At 47.8% G+C, this 19,395-nt stretch overlaps 3 protein-coding genes across 10 annotated transcripts; 1 reads left to right on the plus strand and 2 right to left on the minus strand.

The window, feature by feature from the left end:
- The first annotated feature begins 623 nt into the window (after positions 1-623).
- On the plus strand, positions 624-6,078 carry LOC116800314 (synaptojanin-1). 3 transcript variants are annotated; one of them, XM_032714394.1, is made up of 4 exons: positions 624-691; positions 1,546-3,112; positions 3,180-5,403; positions 5,467-6,078. In XM_032714394.1, exons 2-3 carry the CDS (start codon positions 1,655-1,657, stop codon positions 5,376-5,378), a joined length of 3,657 nt encoding a protein of 1,218 aa, XP_032570285.1. In that variant the 5' UTR covers positions 624-691; positions 1,546-1,654; the 3' UTR covers positions 5,379-5,403; positions 5,467-6,078. The 3 variants fall into 3 exon arrangements, with proteins under 3 accessions (XP_032570285.1, XP_032570283.1, XP_032570282.1); XM_032714392.1 differs by having other exon boundaries at positions 3,180-5,399; XM_032714391.1 differs by having other exon boundaries at positions 3,180-6,078.
- Positions 6,079-6,258: 180 nt separating this feature from the next.
- LOC6615476 (tetratricopeptide repeat protein 25) lies at positions 6,259-9,170 on the minus strand. 2 transcript variants are annotated; one of them, XM_032714395.1, is made up of 2 exons: positions 8,894-9,170; positions 6,259-7,048 (listed from the first exon to the last, which is right to left on the minus strand). In XM_032714395.1, the coding sequence occupies exons 1-2, from the start codon at positions 9,020-9,022 to the stop codon at positions 6,374-6,376; spliced, it is 804 nt and encodes a 267-aa protein (XP_032570286.1). In that variant the 5' UTR covers positions 9,023-9,170; the 3' UTR covers positions 6,259-6,373. The 2 variants fall into 2 exon arrangements, with proteins under 2 accessions (XP_032570286.1, XP_002039856.1); XM_002039820.2 differs by lacking the exon at positions 8,894-9,170 and adding an exon at positions 7,189-8,088.
- Positions 9,171-10,717: 1,547 nt separating this feature from the next.
- Positions 10,718-18,694, minus strand: LOC6615478 (uncharacterized protein PB18E9.04c). 5 transcript variants are annotated; one of them, XM_032715200.1, is made up of 4 exons: positions 18,171-18,692; positions 13,748-14,011; positions 11,363-13,255; positions 10,718-11,280 (listed from the first exon to the last, which is right to left on the minus strand). In XM_032715200.1, exons 1-4 carry the CDS (start codon positions 18,268-18,270, stop codon positions 10,868-10,870), a joined length of 2,670 nt encoding a protein of 889 aa, XP_032571091.1. In that variant the 5' UTR covers positions 18,271-18,692; the 3' UTR covers positions 10,718-10,867. The 5 variants fall into 5 exon arrangements, with proteins under 5 accessions (XP_032571091.1, XP_032571090.1, XP_032571092.1 ...); XM_032715203.1 differs by having other exon boundaries at positions 10,723-11,280; positions 11,363-11,494; positions 18,171-18,689; XM_032715202.1 differs by having other exon boundaries at positions 10,723-11,280; positions 11,363-11,938; positions 18,171-18,689.
- Between the last annotated feature and the right edge of the window lie 701 nt (positions 18,695-19,395).

The following is a 19,395-nucleotide window of genomic DNA, read 5'->3' on the forward strand; positions in this document are numbered from 1 at the left end:
AGAGGTTTTGTTGCGACCATTGAGATTACTCAAAATGGCCGCAATGGGGCTATCTAATCGACTTGGAGGAGCATGGTGTGCACGTGAGAAGTGCCAAAAACTCAGCGCAGAGTAAAACAATGAATAAATAATTATTACTTTCCATATGTGCATAATTGATAACTGGGACGACTGCAAAAAGTAGGCGATTAGGCGTTCATTCTATTGTATTATGTAGTATTGAGTGACTAACCTCCATTGAATGTTGTTTCTTAGACCTAATTATCTTCAAGTAGCATTGTGTTGCTTCCTGTTTGCCAAAAGGAGCGCCAGAGTAATCTTAGCAACTGAAATATGGCCAACTCTTTTCTTATCATATAGTTTGAAAAGTTTGTAGTTTTGGGAATGAGATTAAGACTATATTTGTCCCAGTTAAATGGAAAAATGGTTAAGGTACTTCAGGCTATTGAGCGATGCCTCTAGCCTCGGGCTATCGTCAAGTGTCCGCGGTAATCTTCAAAAGTGGTCAATACACTTGACTTTGATGTTTTAGTACACAATTTAAATTCGAATCTTTAGTACGGCGCGCAGATCTCAGTCAACAGCTCGATAATTATCGAGGCGATATAGAATGCCGTCGTTTTCCGGCTTTCCAAATACGGTCATACCGCCTAAAGCTCTCTAGAATTTTGCAATAAAATCGCAAACAAAGGTATTAGGAGTATTAAAAGACGTGAAAAAGTCATTTGAGGTGCCAAAGGCTTCGTGAAATGTAGTGTTTCCCCTTTTAAATAGACACCAATAGGCACGCCGATCACAGTCGAATGCCTGTGCAAATTCCTAGTGAAAAATCCATAGAATGCACAAAAAATGTTTATCAGTCACTCACACACACACGCACGCGCTAGCAGAGAGTGGGAGAGAGCGAGAGAGAGCACAGCTGTCGCCGGTGCATGTGAGTGCTGTGTGTGCGTGCGTGTGTGTGTGGGTGAACTTGAGTGGGAGGCGGAAGATATTGGAAAAATTCCTCCGCTTTTCGGTTTGTTTATGTTTAAGAGTTGCCTATTGATTTTTAACAGGCGCCCGAAATTTTAGTGCCATTTCGGTTCAAAGTGTCTGTTGTACTAGTTGAACTTTCCCATTTTCACTCACCTCGTGCAAATCAAATAAAAAATTAACTCCAAATGTAAGCTCATTTGAGCTATTACTAAGTGCGAGTTAAAGTTTATCACAAAATAAATTAGCTGAACAAGCAAAACACTCACCAAAATATATTCTAAAACTTAAAAAAAAAAGAAGTAATGTAGTGTATGTGATAAGAACATTTTACTTAGTACAGAAAATATTACGATAAATTAGTTTTAAAAGTGTTGCTCATAAATTGAAATCGAATCAGTCCTAAAATTGTAGTATTGCAAAAGACGAATCCCAATATTCTACCCACACCTTAAAAAAGGAGTACTATTCTCATCAAAATAATAGATCTCTATTATGTAACTGATACACCCTTTAAAAACTTAACTTGTGAAATACACCCACAATTAAATGATATTTCCCCACCCACAGATGTCTTAGCTTTGTGCTGCTGGACGCAAAATTTGAACTGCATACAGTAAAGGACGAAATCACACTACTCGACTCAAAAGAACACACAAGGAAAAGAGATCCCAGCAAGATGGCCATGTCCAAGGTGATCCGTGTGCTGGAGAAATCCATTGCCCCCTCGCCGCACAGCGTATTACTGGAGCATCGGAACAAGAGCGACAGCATCCTGTTCGAGTCCCATGCGGTGGCCCTGCTGACCCAGCAGGAGACGGATGTGATCCGGAAGCAGTACACCAAGGTCTGCGACGCCTACGGATGTCTGGGTGCCCTCCAGCTAAACGCCGGCGAGAGCACCGTGCTGTTCCTGGTGCTGGTAACCGGCTGTGTGTCCATGGGCAAGATCGGCGACATCGAGATCTTCCGGATCACACAAACCACTTTCGTCTCGCTACAAAATGCAGCGCCCAACGAGGACAAGATCAGCGAGGTGCGCAAGCTGCTCAACTCGGGCACCTTCTACTTTGCCCACACCAATGCCAGTGCATCGGCATCCGCAGCGTCGTCGTATCGGTTCGATATTACGCTTTGCGCTCAGCGACGACAGCAAACGCAGGAGACGGACAACCGTTTCTTCTGGAACCGCATGATGCACATCCACCTGATGCGCTTCCGTATCGATTGCCAGTCCTGGTTGTTGCAAGCCATGTGCGGCTCTGTAGAGGTGCGCACCGTCTACATCGGTGCCAAACAGGCGCGTGCCGCCATCATCTCCCGGCTGAGCTGCGAACGGGCTGGCACTCGTTTCAATGTCCGCGGTACCAACGATGAGGGCTATGTGGCTAACTTCGTGGAAACCGAGCAAGTGATCTACGTGGACGGCGATGTTACTAGTTACGTGCAGACGCGGGGATCGGTGCCGCTCTTCTGGGAACAGCCTGGCGTCCAGGTTGGCTCGCACAAGGTGAAGCTATCACGAGGATTCGAGACATCGGCCGCCGCCTTTGATCGACACATGAGCATGATGAGGCAACGATACGGCTACCAGACGGTGGTGAATCTGCTCGGCAGCTCCCTTGTCGGCAGCAAGGAGGGCGAGGCCATGCTGAGCAATGAGTTCCAGCGTCATCACGGCATGTCGGCCCACAAGGATGTGCCGCATGTGGTGTTTGACTACCATCAGGAGTGTCGCGGCGGCAATTTCTCGGCACTGGCCAAGCTCAAGGAACGGATCGTTGCCTGCGGGGCTAACTACGGCGTCTTCCACGCGTCCAATGGTCAGGTGTTGCGCGAGCAGTTCGGTGTCGTGCGCACGAATTGCCTAGACTGTTTGGACAGGACAAACTGTGTGCAGACGTATCTCGGGCTTGACACGCTCGGTATCCAGCTAGAGGCTTTGAAAATGGGCGGCAAGCAGCAGAACATTTCGCGGTTTGAGGAGATCTTCCGACAGATGTGGATCAACAACGGAAATGAGGTCAGCAAGATCTACGCCGGCACCGGGGCAATCCAGGGAGGCTCAAAATTAATGGATGGTGCACGATCTGCAGCAAGGACAATTCAAAATAACCTACTGGACAACTCAAAGCAGGTACGTTGTGGTTATCAATTAAAAATTAAACGTATTATTTACATTACTCCCGTTTTTCCATATTTAGGAAGCCATTGATGTGCTGCTAGTCGGGTCCACGCTTAGCTCGGAGCTTGCGGATCGGGCTCGCATCCTACTGCCCTCCAACATGTTGCATGCACCTACCACTGTGTTGAGAGAGCTATGCAAGCGCTACACTGAATATGTGCGTCCTCGAATGGCACGTGTAGCCGTTGGTACTTATAACGTCAACGGCGGCAAGCACTTCCGCAGCATTGTGTTCAAGGATTCGCTGGCCGATTGGCTGCTCGACTGCCATGCCCTTGCCCGCTCCAAGGCGCTTGTAGATGTGAACAATCCGTCGGAGAACGTCGATCATCCGGTGGATATCTACGCCATTGGATTCGAGGAAATTGTGGATCTGAATGCTTCCAACATAATGGCGGCCAGCACCGACAATGCCAAGTTGTGGGCCGAGGAGCTGCAGAAAACGATCTCTCGGGACAATGACTACGTGCTGCTCACATACCAGCAACTGGTGGGCGTGTGCCTATACATCTACATCCGACCGGAGCACGCGCCGCACATCCGGGACGTGGCCATAGACTGTGTTAAGACAGGATTGGGTGGTGCCACTGGCAATAAGGGTGCCTGTGCCATTCGATTTGTGCTTCATGGCACTTCCATGTGCTTCGTGTGTGCCCACTTTGCAGCCGGGCAGTCACAGGTGACTGAAAGGAACGCTGACTACGCGGAGATCACCCGGAAGCTGGCCTTCCCGATGGGCAGGACGCTAAAATCACACGACTGGGTATTTTGGTGCGGCGACTTCAACTATCGCATCGACATGGAGAAGGACGAATTAAAGGAGTGCGTATGTAATGGAGATCTCTCAACCGTCCTCGAGTTCGATCAATTGCGCAAGGAGCAGGAGGCGGGCAATGTGTTTGGCGAATTTCTCGAGGGAGAGATCACTTTCGACCCGACGTACAAGTATGATTTGTTCAGCGACGACTACGACACCTCGGAGAAACAGCGAGCGCCCGCCTGGACAGATCGCGTTCTCTGGCGTCGGAGGAAGGCGCTGGCCGAGGGCGACTTTGCTGCCTCAGCCTGGAATCCCGGTAAACTGATTCACTACGGACGCTCGGAACTAAAGCAGAGTGATCATAGACCCGTGATTGCTATTATTGATGCTGAGATAATGGAGATCGATCAGCAGCGGAGACGTGCTGTGTTCGAGCAGGTTATCCGAGATCTGGGTCCGCCGGACTCCACGATTGTGGTACATGTCTTGGAGTCTTCCACGACTGGAGATGAGGATGGACCAACCATCTACGACGAGAATGTGATGTCAGCCCTGATTACCGAGCTGTCCAAGATGGGAGAGGTCACTTTGGTGCGCTATGTGGAGGACACCATGTGGGTCACATTTCGGGATGGAGAATCGGCTTTAAATGCGTCTTCTAAAAAAAGTATTCAAGTATGCGGATTGGATCTTATCCTGGAGCTGAAGTCAAAGGACTGGCAGCATCTGGTGGACAGCGAGATAGAGCTATGCACCACGAACACCATACCGCTGTGCGCTAATCCTGTAGAGCATGCACAACTCCTGCAGGCCATTACGCCGGAGTTGCCCCAGCGGCCAAAGCAGCCGCCCACACGTCCTCCAGCCCGCCCCCCTATGCCTATGTCGCCAAAGAACTCACCACGCCACCTGCCCCACGTCGGGGTCATCAGCATTGTACCCAAGCCGGCTAAGCCACCGATGCCACCGCAACCGCAATCTCAACCTCTTATTCCGTCGCCGCTTCAGCCACAGGCGGCGCCGCCTCGTCCGCCGGCAATGGACACCACGCCATCCTCCAAATCGCAATCGCCAACGGAACTTGTGTCCGCTAGTTCTTCGACGTCCTCCTCGGGAAAGACTTCGCCCACGGCTCCAGCTGTGCTCTCCGGTCCGCCGACACCGCCGCGCCAAATGCAGAGCAAGCAGGCCACACCCGTCTCGACGCCTACGCGCCAAGTCGGTTCGCCCAAGGATCAGATTCCACCTGATACCGCCTACGAAACCGCCAGTAATATTTACGAGGAGATCCAGGAGGATGTGCCTGCGCCACGCCATCCGCCGCCGTCTGTACCGCCGCCAGTGATAGGAGCACCGATGGGCCCGCCGCCACCGCTGCCGAATCGCAGGGGCCCACCACCCATACCAAATAGGAGCGGCAATGCTCCACCGCTGCCCACGCGACCCGCCAACAACTGAGCTGCAGGCTACGCACACGGAGTTGGTTAAGAATCCAAAAAATATCAAGCCTCATCCGCAACTTAACTTATAATGGCTATATTTACAGCTCGCTGTCTTGCACTCCGATTGCATTCCGAATCGCTGTATTTAATGTTATATATACTCGAATATATTGGGCCACCCTGGAGGAGAACTCCTGGCAATATCCGCACTTCGCATGGAATCTATGTTACTAGTGTTTGTTTGTTTCGATGGTTTCTAGCCGAAATCAAACTGAATTTAAAGTAAACTAATAAGTTCTATATAGCTAAAGCCCAAACGACCCCACACCGATACTATCTTTTTTTTTACTTGCTGGCCAGACGTACTCAACCCAATTGCACTGGATTTGCCGAGGACGAAGATTGGAAACAATGAAGTATATGGGCGACAAAGTATTGCACTATTCTGCATAAATGTAATGTTTAAATGAATTATAGCCGTACTAGTCAAATAATGAAATAAAATTATTAAAACACTGAAGCAGCAATCCAAATTACAGCAATGTAAAAGATTCCAATTCGAGCGACGTACCCAAACGCATGTATCCATTGTTATTGAACTACTATTGAGATAAATTACATATTATTCCACATTGTTAAACTATCGTTGCATTCCGTCAATTTGAGGCTACATCCGGATTTCTGTTTCAGTTGACTACATATATATATCAATGTAATTGAGAAATTCCAATTGCTCTGTTCAAAAGTTGAAGTTACGCCTAAGATTAACCAAGTAGCATACAACAAAATAAAAGAGTTGGACCGCCGTAGTCGATGCTCCACATGAATATTCGAAAAAAGCGAAAAATTAATAAAACTATACAAAAGTCAAAGAAAAATGTAAAAGTACCTGAGAGTTTTCGTAATTAATTGATTTATTTATTCAATACCAGCTTATCAAGCCAACTCAATTCAAACAGAAACTTAACACCGGAAGCTGAACAAGTCAGTAGTATTGGGCAGCTGGAACAACTAAAACCACTTGGGCAGAGCGTCATGGGGCAGGTTCTTATGATTGGGCAGCGCCGTGCAGGGACGCTGTTGGCGCCAGAACTCCTGCCGTTTGTTGAGAAACTCCACCGCCTCGCGGGCGTAGGCAGAGATGCTCTCCGTGTGTGTGTCCGCGCGGACCAAATCCGGATGGAGTAGCAACTTCTCCAGGTACTCCTTGTCCACGCACAGTTCGCCGAGCAGCTTGCGGGCGTTGCGTCGTTCCAGATCCGCTCGACTGGGTTTCTGGCGCGTCCTGGCACTGGTTGCCGTTGCTCCCGCCGCCTGGGATTTTGGTGTATCCTCGCCGGACTTCCGTGACTTTCCGCTCTTGGGAACAGGTGCTGTTGGTCCTGATGGACCCGGCTTGCTGCCGATGGTGTTCTCGATGGCCTCCTGCGTTTTCTGCACGCCCAGGCGAAACAAAGCCAGTTCCGGGCGAGCCCTCAGCCCGCGATGGAAGAACATCAGGCTCTGCTCGAACTGCCCGAGGTAGTACAGCGACTCAGCCTTCTGGTAGATGGCTCGAATGTTGTTCTTGTCCTCCCCCAGAGCCGTCTCCGCATCCTGCAGCGCCTTGGAAGCCTCGCCCAGCAACAAGTAGCACTTGCTACGCGAAATCAAAGCGTTGATATCGGTGCTATTCAGCTCGAGAGCCTGAAATATTAGGGTTTTGTTAGCTAGTTCTCAAAATATTATGGCAGATCCTAGAAAACTAAGCGAGAAGGACAGCGTGACAGATTCTATTAAAAAGAGAAAACCTGCTTAACTAGATGACCCTGAAATCTAAGGAGCACCTTGCAAAAAAAGTGTATGGCGTTCTCGGGATTGGCATTCTTGATCTCCTTGAGCCCCAGTGCGATCACCGAACTGATGTCCGCCTCGTCCGGGATGAGCAGTGCCTCGTTGCGGTCCTGCTTCTGCTTGATCTGGAGACTCTGCTTGATGTCAAATGCTCCAGCGCTGACCGCTGCCGCCCGATCCTTGTCCGTGTAGAAGTCGACGAAGTTCTCCTTGGGCTTCTTCTTCTTGGCGATCTGCTCCTCGATCTTTTTGCGTGCGGCCCTGAGTTCGGCCTCAATGCGATTGCCACGCTTGCCGCCCGCAGCGTCGCCTCCTGCTCCACCTCCAGCTCCTCCGTCATCCCCCTGCTTTCCATCCCGTCCAGCACCGCGTCCGCCCCGATCCGTGGACTCACGCCTCTCCCAGATGGGAGGCTTGTGGGAGCGACCCTTGGACCGCCGATTGGTCTCGTCCTGCGACTCCTCCTCCGCTGCTGCTCCGGTTCGTATGAAGCTTTGCAGCAATTCCTGCTCCTTGTCCACAGCAAGGATAGTGTTCAGCACGTTCGACATATCCTTACAATACCCTTGGTAATCGCTGGGAAGAATCTTCAACGTCCGACGATGGGAGAAATGTTCGAAAACCTAACTTCTGACCAAATCACTCGCCGATTGATTGGCGCTATAATGGGCTGTTGCCAGGAAACTGGCGCCTCCAAATGGGTTAGCAATCGATAACAAAACAACCACTCGTGCTGTTCCAGGTGCTACATATCAGGTGTCAGGCACCAGGTGTCGTGTCGTTTGGCGGTGTGAATGCCAAGTACAATGCCCTCCATGTGGGTCACGACCTTGGGGACGGCCTATTAGAAGGTGCCAATGCGTATCCAATCCGATCTATCTTCTTTTCTCGGTGGTCCTCGAGATGATCATATTTTAAACAGATTTTTAAGTTAATGCTTAAGGAACCGAGTTTGGATTTTGTTAACCATGACTGGCCTTCGGGGCGTATGAGTAACTTTTTTAATATGGTTTGAGGGCGACTACTAATTTCTTTAAAATTACCCATACTAAATTAGTTCCTTTATAACACTAACACTATCAACGGTATCTTTCGTCAATACGTTTGGTTTTTGGTAAGTAAATTAGGATACGTGTCTTAAAAAAATCTAAACAAATTTAAAATAAAACCTTATTGCAAACTAAGACTTATCATTAAACACTTGAATAATCTTCGCTATAAAAAAGAGCTATTCTTTGCGTTACATGGCGTTGCTCTACAGGTGCGTGTTCAATGAAGTTGATAATGTCAAACTGTGCTTCTTTGTTGTGAACTAGAACCTGTGCGAAGCTTTCAGGAGCTTTTAGCGGATATCCTTTCCCGCTAAGTGATTATACTTCTTCAGGGACAAAGCTTTAACTGTTTAAAAGTGAAAAGGAAACACATAAAATATTTATTTTTTGAATGCGATAAAAACCGTTTCAAATATCTTCAACTTTGTCTATTTTAAAGGATTCATATTGTCTAATGTTTATGAAACTTTATTAATAGTACATTTTCAAGATGTTTCCTAATTGCAACTGATTATTTGATGTAAATATTTCTTCATAGAATTCAAATTGTGTTGTTTTCTTATAATCTGCCTAGCCTTAACTTCATAACTTTATTATAACTTCAATAGTGTTCCAGAATATGATACTATTAAGTTTCCCAACACACCTGATTGTAGCCAAACAGAGCCTTCTCGTAGGCCCGAACCTTCATGTGGTTATTGGATTGATCGCATAGCAGCTTAATATTGGTCTCGATCTCCTCGAGAGTATCCACCTTCGGTTTCTTGCGCGGCATTTTAAATTTGGTATTATTAAATAGTTATAGGGGGCTATTGAGATAGTGTATTGCAGTAGTTTCACATTTTTCACCCTTCAAGTCTGTGACTTCTTCACTCCGTAGTCAAAAATTTACGTCTGAACGCGACGGTTGTCGTTGAGCAACTGAATTATGTGCCTTCACTTTGCATTTGACCCAACTTGGCTCGCTTCTAGACCCCAACCCATGGAAAGGCACCCCATCACAAGCTGCAACTCAGGGGTTCCGGCTTTTCTTTACTTTGTATACGAGTTTACATGCGCTGACAAGCGGCAATAAACTTCAATAAAGTTTCATTAATATCTCAACAAACCCTTCTGAGCCTTCTGAAAAGCCACAATATCCTTTGGATACCTCAAAATATAAGTTTTTCTTATGAAAGATCTACTAGCATATTCATTGTGTCATCAGCTGTGACTTTAATCACAGAAAATTATTCGTTTATGGTGATTAGATCACATAATTTGCAGTATCAATGATACATGTTACATGAACTCCATTTCACTTTAACAATAATAAAACTCTTATAAAATATAAAACAAACAATTCTTTTTTACATAATCCCTTTTTTCTGTGTAGACTGTGGGTCGCTGAAAAGGCGGATTCACCGCATTTACACGCAGTTAATTGAAGTCATCAAAATTAAAACACAACTCCGGACGGAGAGTCACGCACCCGAGCCCGGCTGATAAGAGAAGGCCAACGGAGAAGGAGCCAGACAATCGATTTGCAGCAGGTGAAACCCATTTGGCAGCACCACCACCGAAAGGGGCTTCACCCATTTGGGTGGTGCGGTAGTGAGGGGAAGTACATTCGCCAGTTAAGGACATTTATTTCGACAAATTTATGAACCCCAACAAATTGCTATTAATTTTCCGGTATTGTTTTTAGAGTAAATAAATAAGCTTGATGTTTGAGCAGGTCGTAAAGGTGGAGCACGTGAGGGAAAGTGGGTTAGGGCTGGTGGATGTATGGATTCGTGGCTAGGTGTGGGTGGTTCCAGGCGGTTGGCGGTTGGCCTGGTCTTGCGTGCGCCAGCCTCATTCCGACAGCGACTGGCAACCTTCGCGGTGGCGTGACGAAACAATTTTATTTGTCCTGCCCTCGTAACGGTGGCCTGGACTCTGCAAGTGGAGGTGGATCTGGAGGCGGATCTGGAGGTGGGGCTCCATTTGTGGCCTGCTCCCCTCCGCCTGATACCTTGCAGATGTGCTGTCGGAAATTATGATATTTGCATTGGCTCAAGTTGCTCCCCTCGGCGGAGGCAAGACCTTAATGCCGATTCGCGTTTACGACAACTCCAATTGAACAGACACGACCTCCGATTGTAATGGCTTCGATTCCTAGATTGGAGCAGCCCGCATGCAAGGCACCAGCCAACCTACCTGTTGAATGCGAAATGGATTGGGGCAACTTGGCTATCTTAGTTCAAAATGGGATCCAGTTTTGAGGGTCCATTAAATTTTAGGCCTTCGAAAGACGAAATCATTCAAAAAAAAAACATTATTTTAAATACTTTAAAAGGACGTAGTGTACTATGTTCAGAGTATTCCGGGATAAAACCGGGCGCTTCCCTCCACTCCTCTAAATATAAGATTATTGGCTCTATTCCCGTACTTGTTCTGTTTTATCCGGTCAACCACGTATATATCTATGGAGGCAAATAGAGTTACGTAGCATTCGACTATATGTATAGTTCCGAGACTTTTTATTGTGCAAGTACTGTGGTGACCCGCGGGTCAGTTAGTTTACTTAGCTCTAGCATAGGTACATGTACATGGGCTATAAATAATTTAAAGTATTTGCGGACTCCTGGACTGCCTTCTATTGCCCCCCAGTTCGCTGCACGTTGTCGAAGGGCACGAGAATGCCGGGTGGTCCACCAAAACGGCTCTCCGTCCTCCGGTTGCCACCGGATGACTGTTCCCTGTGCTCTGTTCGCTGGTTAATGGGCTGGAAGGGACGTGGCGCCGCCTGCGATTGAGGCGAAAGAACTCCCGTTGGCGCCCCGAATCCGCCGTTGTAGCGACCCGGATTCACGGTGGGTCGCGCCTTGTTCGCCTTCAAAACACTGCTGAACTCGTGTTGGTTGCCCGCCACATAGATGTCGGAGCCGGGCCTCGGATTGGAATTGGAGCCCGAAGGATTGGTCGACTGTGGGCGTAGTAGGCCCGGCGGTGCACCAAATCCTCCCGTGTACTTCCCGGTGTTGCTAGCTGGAGGTGCAACAGTCTCCGCTGTTAAACCAAACATATGTTTAGTAATATTTCATTTACCTGAGGCAAGTAGATCGTTGTGTGTGCCTGTATATGTACTCACTTTTTCGCTGATTGTTGGTGACCGGCGTGCTAATGACCTTGCCCTCGTCGCTCTTGCTGTACTCCACCTTGCTGGGTGGGAAGGGTTCAACGCTCTGGGAGCTGGAGCTGCTGGCCGATGGCTCAAAGCGGGCTGCAAAAGGCGTGACAGAGTTGGAAGTGGGATGGGTCAGTTGTCCAGGATTGGGGCCGAAGTGGGAGTCGGAACCAGAAGCGGCCTCCGAGCGGTCAGCGGGCGGAACGAGTACCAGCTGCGGTTCCTCACTGCTACTGCTACTGATGCTGCTGCCTGGAAGCGGAAGCGTGACTTTGGATGGAAAAGCGGAGGAGACGGGCGGGACGGTAGGGGGACGAGTCGGATTGGTGGGGTTACGGGTGCTGCTGGCTGACGCTGTTCCAAAGTTGTCCGGGTCAAAGGGCACGCCCGGGCCGACATCCGGATAGTCGAAGTCACGCAGCCAGGCGGGAATGGTGGCCGAATCGAATGGGTTGCCAGCATCCAACGGGATTGGAGTGGTGTTGACGAAAGTGGTAGTGCTGCTACTGCCACTGCTGCTCGAATCCTCCGGCGTGTTATCTGCGTGGTGGGTGGTGATTGTGGTCAGTTTCACTGGCGGTGGTTCTGGGTGCTCTTGGGTGCTGTGAGTGGGTGGTATGGGTGCTTTGGTAGTTCGCTGCGTGCTCGGACGACGAGTGGTTGTGGTTGTCGTTGTTCGTGGCGTTGTTGTTGTGGTTGTAGTTGTCGTTGTTGGTGCCGGCGTGGTGGTGGTGGTTGTCGTGGTTGTTGTGCTTGTGGTGGTTGGCCTGTCAGTGGGTGGTGGTGTCAGCTGAATATTTCCCAGATCTACGAAGGGCTCAAATGGTGGCTCCAAATCGTTGGCCAGCGTGTGGTTATACTGATCATTATCGGTGGGCACTTCGAAGGTGACGGCCACATCCAGATCCGGATCGGTGACCTCCTGCAGCCACGTGGGCAGGGTATAGGCATAGGCCTCCTCGTTCTCCAAGCGAAAAAAGGTGGATGGATCCTCGGTCGTGCCAATAGTGCTGGCTACCGGGTTGGCAGTGCGCGTTTCGGGTTTCGCTGTAGTGGTGGTAGTTGTTGTGGTCCTCCTAGTGGTTGTGGTGGTCCTAGGTGTGGTTGTAGTGGTCCTAGGTGTAGTTGTTGTGGTCCTAGCTGTGGTTGTTGTGGCCTTAGTGGTTGTGGTGCTGATGCGCGATCTTAGGGTAGTACTACTGCTCCTGGTGGTGCTGTAGTGAGCTGTGCCTCTCTGGCGATTTGGGAATCGACCCGGATTGCTGGGTGTGGTTGTGCCTACATGGGCATTGGTGCCATGATCGGCCGGTCCATCGTTGTGGAGGTTGTCCTGCGACTGTGCCTGTAGTTGCTCAGTTGGTGCCACTGGGCTTAAAGCATTGCCACTGCTCAGACTGATGCGAATGTTGTGGCTAATTGGATCCACAATACCCTGGACCTTCTTAGCAGGCTGCTGCTGCGCCTCAGTAATGATAGTTGGCTCCTGAGCCTGATCTTTATTATCCTGGTTTCGATGCGGTGGCAACAGATCCCAGGCAATCACACTGAGCGGAGCTCCATCGGCAGCTGGTTTCCACTCCACAGGACCGCCAATGTTTGCATCCTCGCGCTGCAGCTCCCGGATATAATCGGGCAGAGATTCCACCTCCTTTTCCTCCTGTGGGAGCGGCACCAGATGCGCCTGCTCCACCTCCACATCCGCGGTGGTCGTCGTGTCGGGTGATGGTGGATCATGGAGGGGCGGTGTTAGTGATGTGGCTGGAAGTGGTGCTGGTGCAGATGCTGATGCTGTGCCAGTGAATGAGTTCGGATTCGGTTTCTGATCGGTGCTGGGTTCCAGGCCCACAGCGATGGCATCTGATTGGAGAGGATTCGGAATTGAGTATTTCGAGCAATTCGCGTTGGTTGGGACTGTGGCTGTGGCTAGGGAACTGACAATAGGACTGTGCTTGGGACTGGGACTGGGACAAAGACTGGGAAGTGGACTTGGACTCGAGTGGGTACCGATCTGGGTGATTGGAGAGTCCAGGGCGGCAAAGGGATTCAGTTTGATCAGTGAGAAGGGGGGTGGGGCGTGGCGGTTACTGGGTGGTGCAATGGGGAACTGGACGCCCAGCGATTCACGCTTGGCCAGTTTGTTAGTGGTGCTAATGGGTGCGGCTAGTGCGGTGCGGGTGCTAGTGCTATTTATACTATTTCTACGACTACTGGTTGTGTGCGGTGCTGTCGAGGCATTGTTTTCGGTTTTAGTTTTAGTTTTAGTTTCGTGTAACGTCCTGGTCCTCATTTCCGTTTCCGTTCTGCTGGTGGCTCCGCTGGCAGCCGCTGCTCGCGTGGAGGTCAACTCACCAATGTGTGGCGGCAAAAGATCATCGGCCGGCCGCCGGATCTCCGTTATTCCCGAGGCGTACGTGGGTATCTCAAACTGAACGCCCTGGGCGCTGACCACCTTGCGCCCGTCGGGCGTGTCGATGGGTCTCAGCGCGTCGATGGGGTTGCCGTAGCTGTCGATGGCCTTCGGCCCGGCACCACCCCCCTGGCCTGAGCTGAAGGTTACGTCCGACTGCAACAGCGGAGGCTGCAGATTGAGGGCGAAGGGCGACTCGCGCACATCTGTTGGAGGGGGAGCAGAATGTGGTGGGTCTCGTTGTGGCTGCGGCTGCTTCTTTGGAGCGTTGGATAAGCGTGGAAGTGGCAAGTGGAGATAGCAAGTGGAAGTAGCAAGTGGGAATATGACAGAGTGGCACAGTGAGAGATTGAATGAAGACGATAAATGGCACGTCGGAAATAGTACTTTTCAAACTTTAAACTTGTGTTTATCTAATGACATTGGATAAAAAAAGGAATGCACTCAATGTATGAAATCTAGAAGTAAAATTTTTGATTTATTTCCGAAAAAGAATATATTTAATTTCAAAATAAATATAGCAATTAATAAAAATGTATCTAGCCAAAGGGCTCTCTTCAAGTTAAAGTCGAACTCGCATTCCCATTGGGTGCATGCTGAATGGTGGGTGAGGAGCATTTTCGGTGGCTATGCTGGTGGTTGGGTGACAGATGAGGCAGCTGTGGGCGGCTCTTGGGCAATTTAGCTGCCGCGGCGGCTGATTGATTGACATTGACTGAGATGGGCTATACATTTGCTGGATGCTGCTGCGGTTGTTGTGATGTGTGGCTGGTGTGCGGTGGTTACTGTTAGTTACACAAAGGTCCGCCACCAGATAAAATTCAATTTTAAAAGTTACCCAGGCAGGTTAGTCAATGTACGTGTGTGCGTGATTGTGTGGGTGTGACAGGTGTGCAACCATCAAGTTCGTTGCCTAAGTCTTTCGTTTCAGCTGGTCACTGGAATCAAGCAAAAGGGCTTTATGGCATACTATGCGTTTCGTGTCGTCCGAACATGGAAAACTAGTAGATAATTCAACCTTTAAGCGACAATTCGCCTATTAAATATCTTTTATAACAAATCGTTGCTTGAATCCCATTGTTTACACTTTATGACAAGTCTACTTCGTGAAAAAGATAAGTAAATAATTAACACACAGTCACTAACTCTTTCTAAGCAATTCCACGGCAAGGGGTCAATCCGAAACGTAGCCCAACACTCTTGAAACGCACTGTGCGATTTATGGGTTTTATCAAATGAACACTCATTGTTTTGTCGCTGGGAGTCTGGGAATCGGGGAATCCATGTGACAGCTGGCTTTGACAGCAACAACAACCGAATTAATGGCTAATGATTGCACTGACAACGATTTTGTTATTTTCGCTGTGGGTATTGTGCGGCGCTCGTGCCATGCTCGTATAATTAATAATAATTTCCTTGGATATCTGAAAGATTCTCAGCCAGCTTCTGATTTCTGATATGCGCCTCGATTCTTGTTTGCAGGGGAATAACTGAATAAATTGTGTCTATACTGTATATGTAGAATATTTTAATTAGGATGGCGTTGGGGAATTCTGGAAATGCTGTTTCTGCTCTGCGGTCAACTTGAATGTGACTAAGCCAGATCGCGGTGGGCGTTGCTTCGAATTTGCCAGCCAAGTCAGTTCCGGCTGCTAAGCACATGTGCATATCTCAATTCTATGGCCACGAGCAATTGGGATTCATTTGCATTTTAGGACGGACGGGCTTGGCCGTCTATCAGGAAGCCCTGAACTTTCGCCTGCATCTCGGCCCCTCATTAACTTGAATGCTCGGAGATAGTGAAGATGATTTGCGTCACGGCTGGCGGCCGAAAGTGTTATTTCTCGTATCTCGCGGATTATGCCGAAATAATCGAAATTCCCCGCACTTCCGCCGCAAACGCTGCTCAAGTTCAGGCCAATTAATTTTGCTTGTCTCCAGCGAAATCTTCATTCGCATCGACATCTCCATCACCATCGCCATCTCCCTGACTGTTTATGTTTATTGAATTTAATTTTTAATTGATTGACGGCTTCACGACATCTGCACCCACCTAGAGACAATGGGTATTTCTGTTGAAAACATTTTGCACTTGCCAATTTTACAGTTTGTTTACCATCTTCTTGATTTTGACATGTTTCTGTGCCTGGCCAACCTTCGCCGGAATCAGCGAACAAAAATTGTAATGGATTTTTATTAATCTTCGTTTATATCATCTCGCAGGCCTTGGAGATATCGACATATTGGGCTGTCATCCCACACAGAAACGGCTAACGAAATGTGTCAAATGCCGTGCCAAATCTTCGAAACACAATCCCAACTTGTAAATTATACTTCGATGAGAAACGAAATGTGTTTATTGCACTTGAAATCGCCAGATGAAATATGATTTCATTGTGATTGGCTCAAAAATGTCAAGGGGCAAGTTGACTAAAACGGAAACCGAACTCTCCCATAAATGAATAAATATTTGCGGCTTAGAATGGCCCCAGAATCAATTCTATATAGATTGGAATGTGTCGGCTGTCTTTGATAAATTGGCAATAGTTCGGGTATGTCGAAATCAAACTGCCGCAACTCATGTGTCTACATATCTTCATCTATATCCATAACTGGTTGATATCCTATTGTGTTTTAATTACGATAATCTGCGACTGAATCATAAATCAAGGCACGCGAAAGTGAGGCACGATTACCCGTTTCAGATCCGTGCGAATTCGCTAATTATCACGTACGGGTCCATTCATTATGATGGGTTCATTGATTGCCGAATATGAAAACCGCGACCGAAATATAACAATTTCGTGCCAAAGAAAACCATTAGGCTCCAATGATATTTCCATCATGGGTGCTTTGAATGAGCTCTAAGTTTATGGATTGGTTTTAGTTGTTAGTAGCCAATTAACTTGGCTAGTTGGTCAATGGGTTTTGCCCAAGTCTTTAAACCGTTTTCTAGTACATTCATTCTCGAAATCCTCAGTTTCTTGTCACAGCTTCTTGTTTGTGGCCCCATGACCCACAAAGAGCGCCACAACATTAGTCTCTAGTTGGTGTAAACAACTTAGTTAACAGATCGTCTTGACAAAAGCGTCGCTAAATTTATGAACTACATGGACTACCCCCCAAGGGAGTCCATTCCAGAGGTCGTTTAACCCCTCCGTTAACCCCCCAAGCGCCAAGAGGAAGACGGATCGACAACAACTTCGCCGAAGCCTTGCCAGTCACGTTATCTTCAGCTTACGTAACCCCACATGCTGGAGCTCTGGGTTTTAGTTTCGTCTCGAGATTGGGTTGGAGTTTTGGCTTTGGTTTTGGGTTTTCTTGGGGGCCTCTTCACATCGGCTCTTCTCGAATTTCGTTTTTCTTACGGCTTTGCCTTTGGGAACCTCGCTGTTTGTTTTTGCAGCGGCTACCTGATTTCGCTTTCAGTCCAAAAAACTTAATGATCGGCGCCCAGTTCTTCAGTTTGTTTGTCAAACAAAAACAGCTTAAGGCTGCATTTATAAAGGCTCTTCAACGGCGAAGGCTAATTGCATGCATAAGTCTTCGGGACAAGTCAAGAGAATGCACTTCTCTGAAAAAATGAGTATTTTAAAATCCCTTAGGTGTGTACATCCATAAACAAAGTGGTCAATATACCCTCTTTACATCCTGAATACAAATTAGCCGCTATTTCAATTGATTTCAAACCCAGTGAGTTTTCTATTGGCGCAACTGTCATTAGTTGTTAGCTTGGGGATAGCACTGGTCTCACCACCGATGTGGGTCATGATCACGATCAGTGATCGAAGTTTACTGTGGGGTGAGATCGAACTTGTGCACCGGTGAGTTTTGGAAATGCAAATGTGGGTGAGGTGAGATTGTAAATGCAAAAAGTGAGTGAAGAATTGGAACTTCTAACAGATATTCATAGACAGAGGGAGGGGGAAGGGGACTCGGTATCAGTTCAGAATAAATCTTAGTAGGATCGAGATAAAATCGTAAAATTAGTTACAGATAACAACGTCAAGAAGAAGCTGAAAGTCATGTAGAACAACACAAGTTATAGAATATTCATAGATGGTAATGTTACTCTAGCAGGTTTGACTGGCATAATATTTATGCCGTATATTTATAATATCTATAACTTTGTATGTCACCCATAAATTTGTAGCTTCTTCCAGAAAAAACGCAATAAGCACACATAACATTTAAAACGTAAACCGCAAGTAGGAAATAGGTAAAGACAAAAAAGCGAAGAGGATCGCCGATTCAAAATCCGATTCGCATGCTGGTGCGAATTGAATATGCGATCCGATAGCGCAATCGCAATCGCAATTGCAATCGCCTTAGTTAATATCTATATAGGCTGCTTTAATTTAATACCAGGCCTTCCAGCGGCGAAATCGGCGCCGATGATCAGCAGCAGCATAACGGTAAAGCTAACCACGCTGCCACCGCATCGTGGCTTCGGATCGAACTGCATTATCTCGTGGGTGAGCCGGAGCTTCGCGTTTTCTAAATATATTAACCCCTTTTCGAATTTGTCACGCAATTAACAATTTGGAATTGGGCATTGCCCAAAGGGGATAGCAGCAAGATCGGCGGGAATACAATTATATCGCGTAGGAGCCGTCGATCCGGCCAACAATGATCGCGATGACAAAATCGCTGGCGACGCAATCGAAGCCGACAACTATAATGTGTAATATTTTCACCGCCTTTTCTCAATCGGAATAAAATCCGCGGCACGATATCACGATCACTTCGGTGCGCGAGCGAGAGGGTGCTATGCGCGGAGGGCGGGTGCGAGCGAGCGAGGTGGAGATCGTAGGTCGTATCTGGGAGATGCGCGATGCGCTCGAGCGAAACACGTCAGTAGCTCACGGATTCTGCGCTTTCAATAAACTTGGCCAAGAGCCGCTGCTCCAAGCTCGACTTGGCTGAAGCCGCGACGCCGGCAGCGACGCCGACTGCGACGGCGGCAGAGTGTCAGGTAAGTAAGTTGGGAAAAATGGAAATTTCGATCGTGCGAAGCGTTATCTATGCAAGAAACATTCTCAGCCTCCCCGAATTTTCCACCCCTTCTGATCTGCATGTGTGTGTGCACTACTGTCCACCGGAAAAGAGTGCAAAATAATTGTTTTAATTGCCCCGGGTGATCAGTTTTTTTTTGCATACTGGTTTCTCGCCACACATTGACGCACTGCCAATGACGTTCAAGGTCAGCCGAGCAACATGATCGAATTCAGATATTAACCCCTGTAAGCCAACTTTGGTATTAGCTTAAAAATGCGAGCATAGCACGAATATTTCTAGGATCTTTAAGAGATTAGTATGAACTACGAACAAGAAAATATATAATTTATATTAATCCAAACGAAGGAAGCATACTCAAATACAAGTTACTCGCTCATTTCGATAAGGTGTTAATATTAACATTCAGCTAACAGTCGCCTAACATTAGTGTTATTCGCCAAATGATTTACAAGACAATAGCTAAATCGCCTCACAAATAGACACAACTTTCGCATAAATTAAACACACACGAAATGCAAATGGATATTGAAAACGAATGTGCTCCGTTCGGTTTGTTTATTTTGACAGGTTT

This window comes from Drosophila sechellia, chromosome 2R, assembly GCF_004382195.2.
Source record: "Drosophila sechellia strain sech25 chromosome 2R, ASM438219v1, whole genome shotgun sequence".
In the NCBI taxonomy this organism is placed as follows: Eukaryota; Metazoa; Arthropoda; class Insecta; order Diptera; family Drosophilidae; genus Drosophila; species Drosophila sechellia.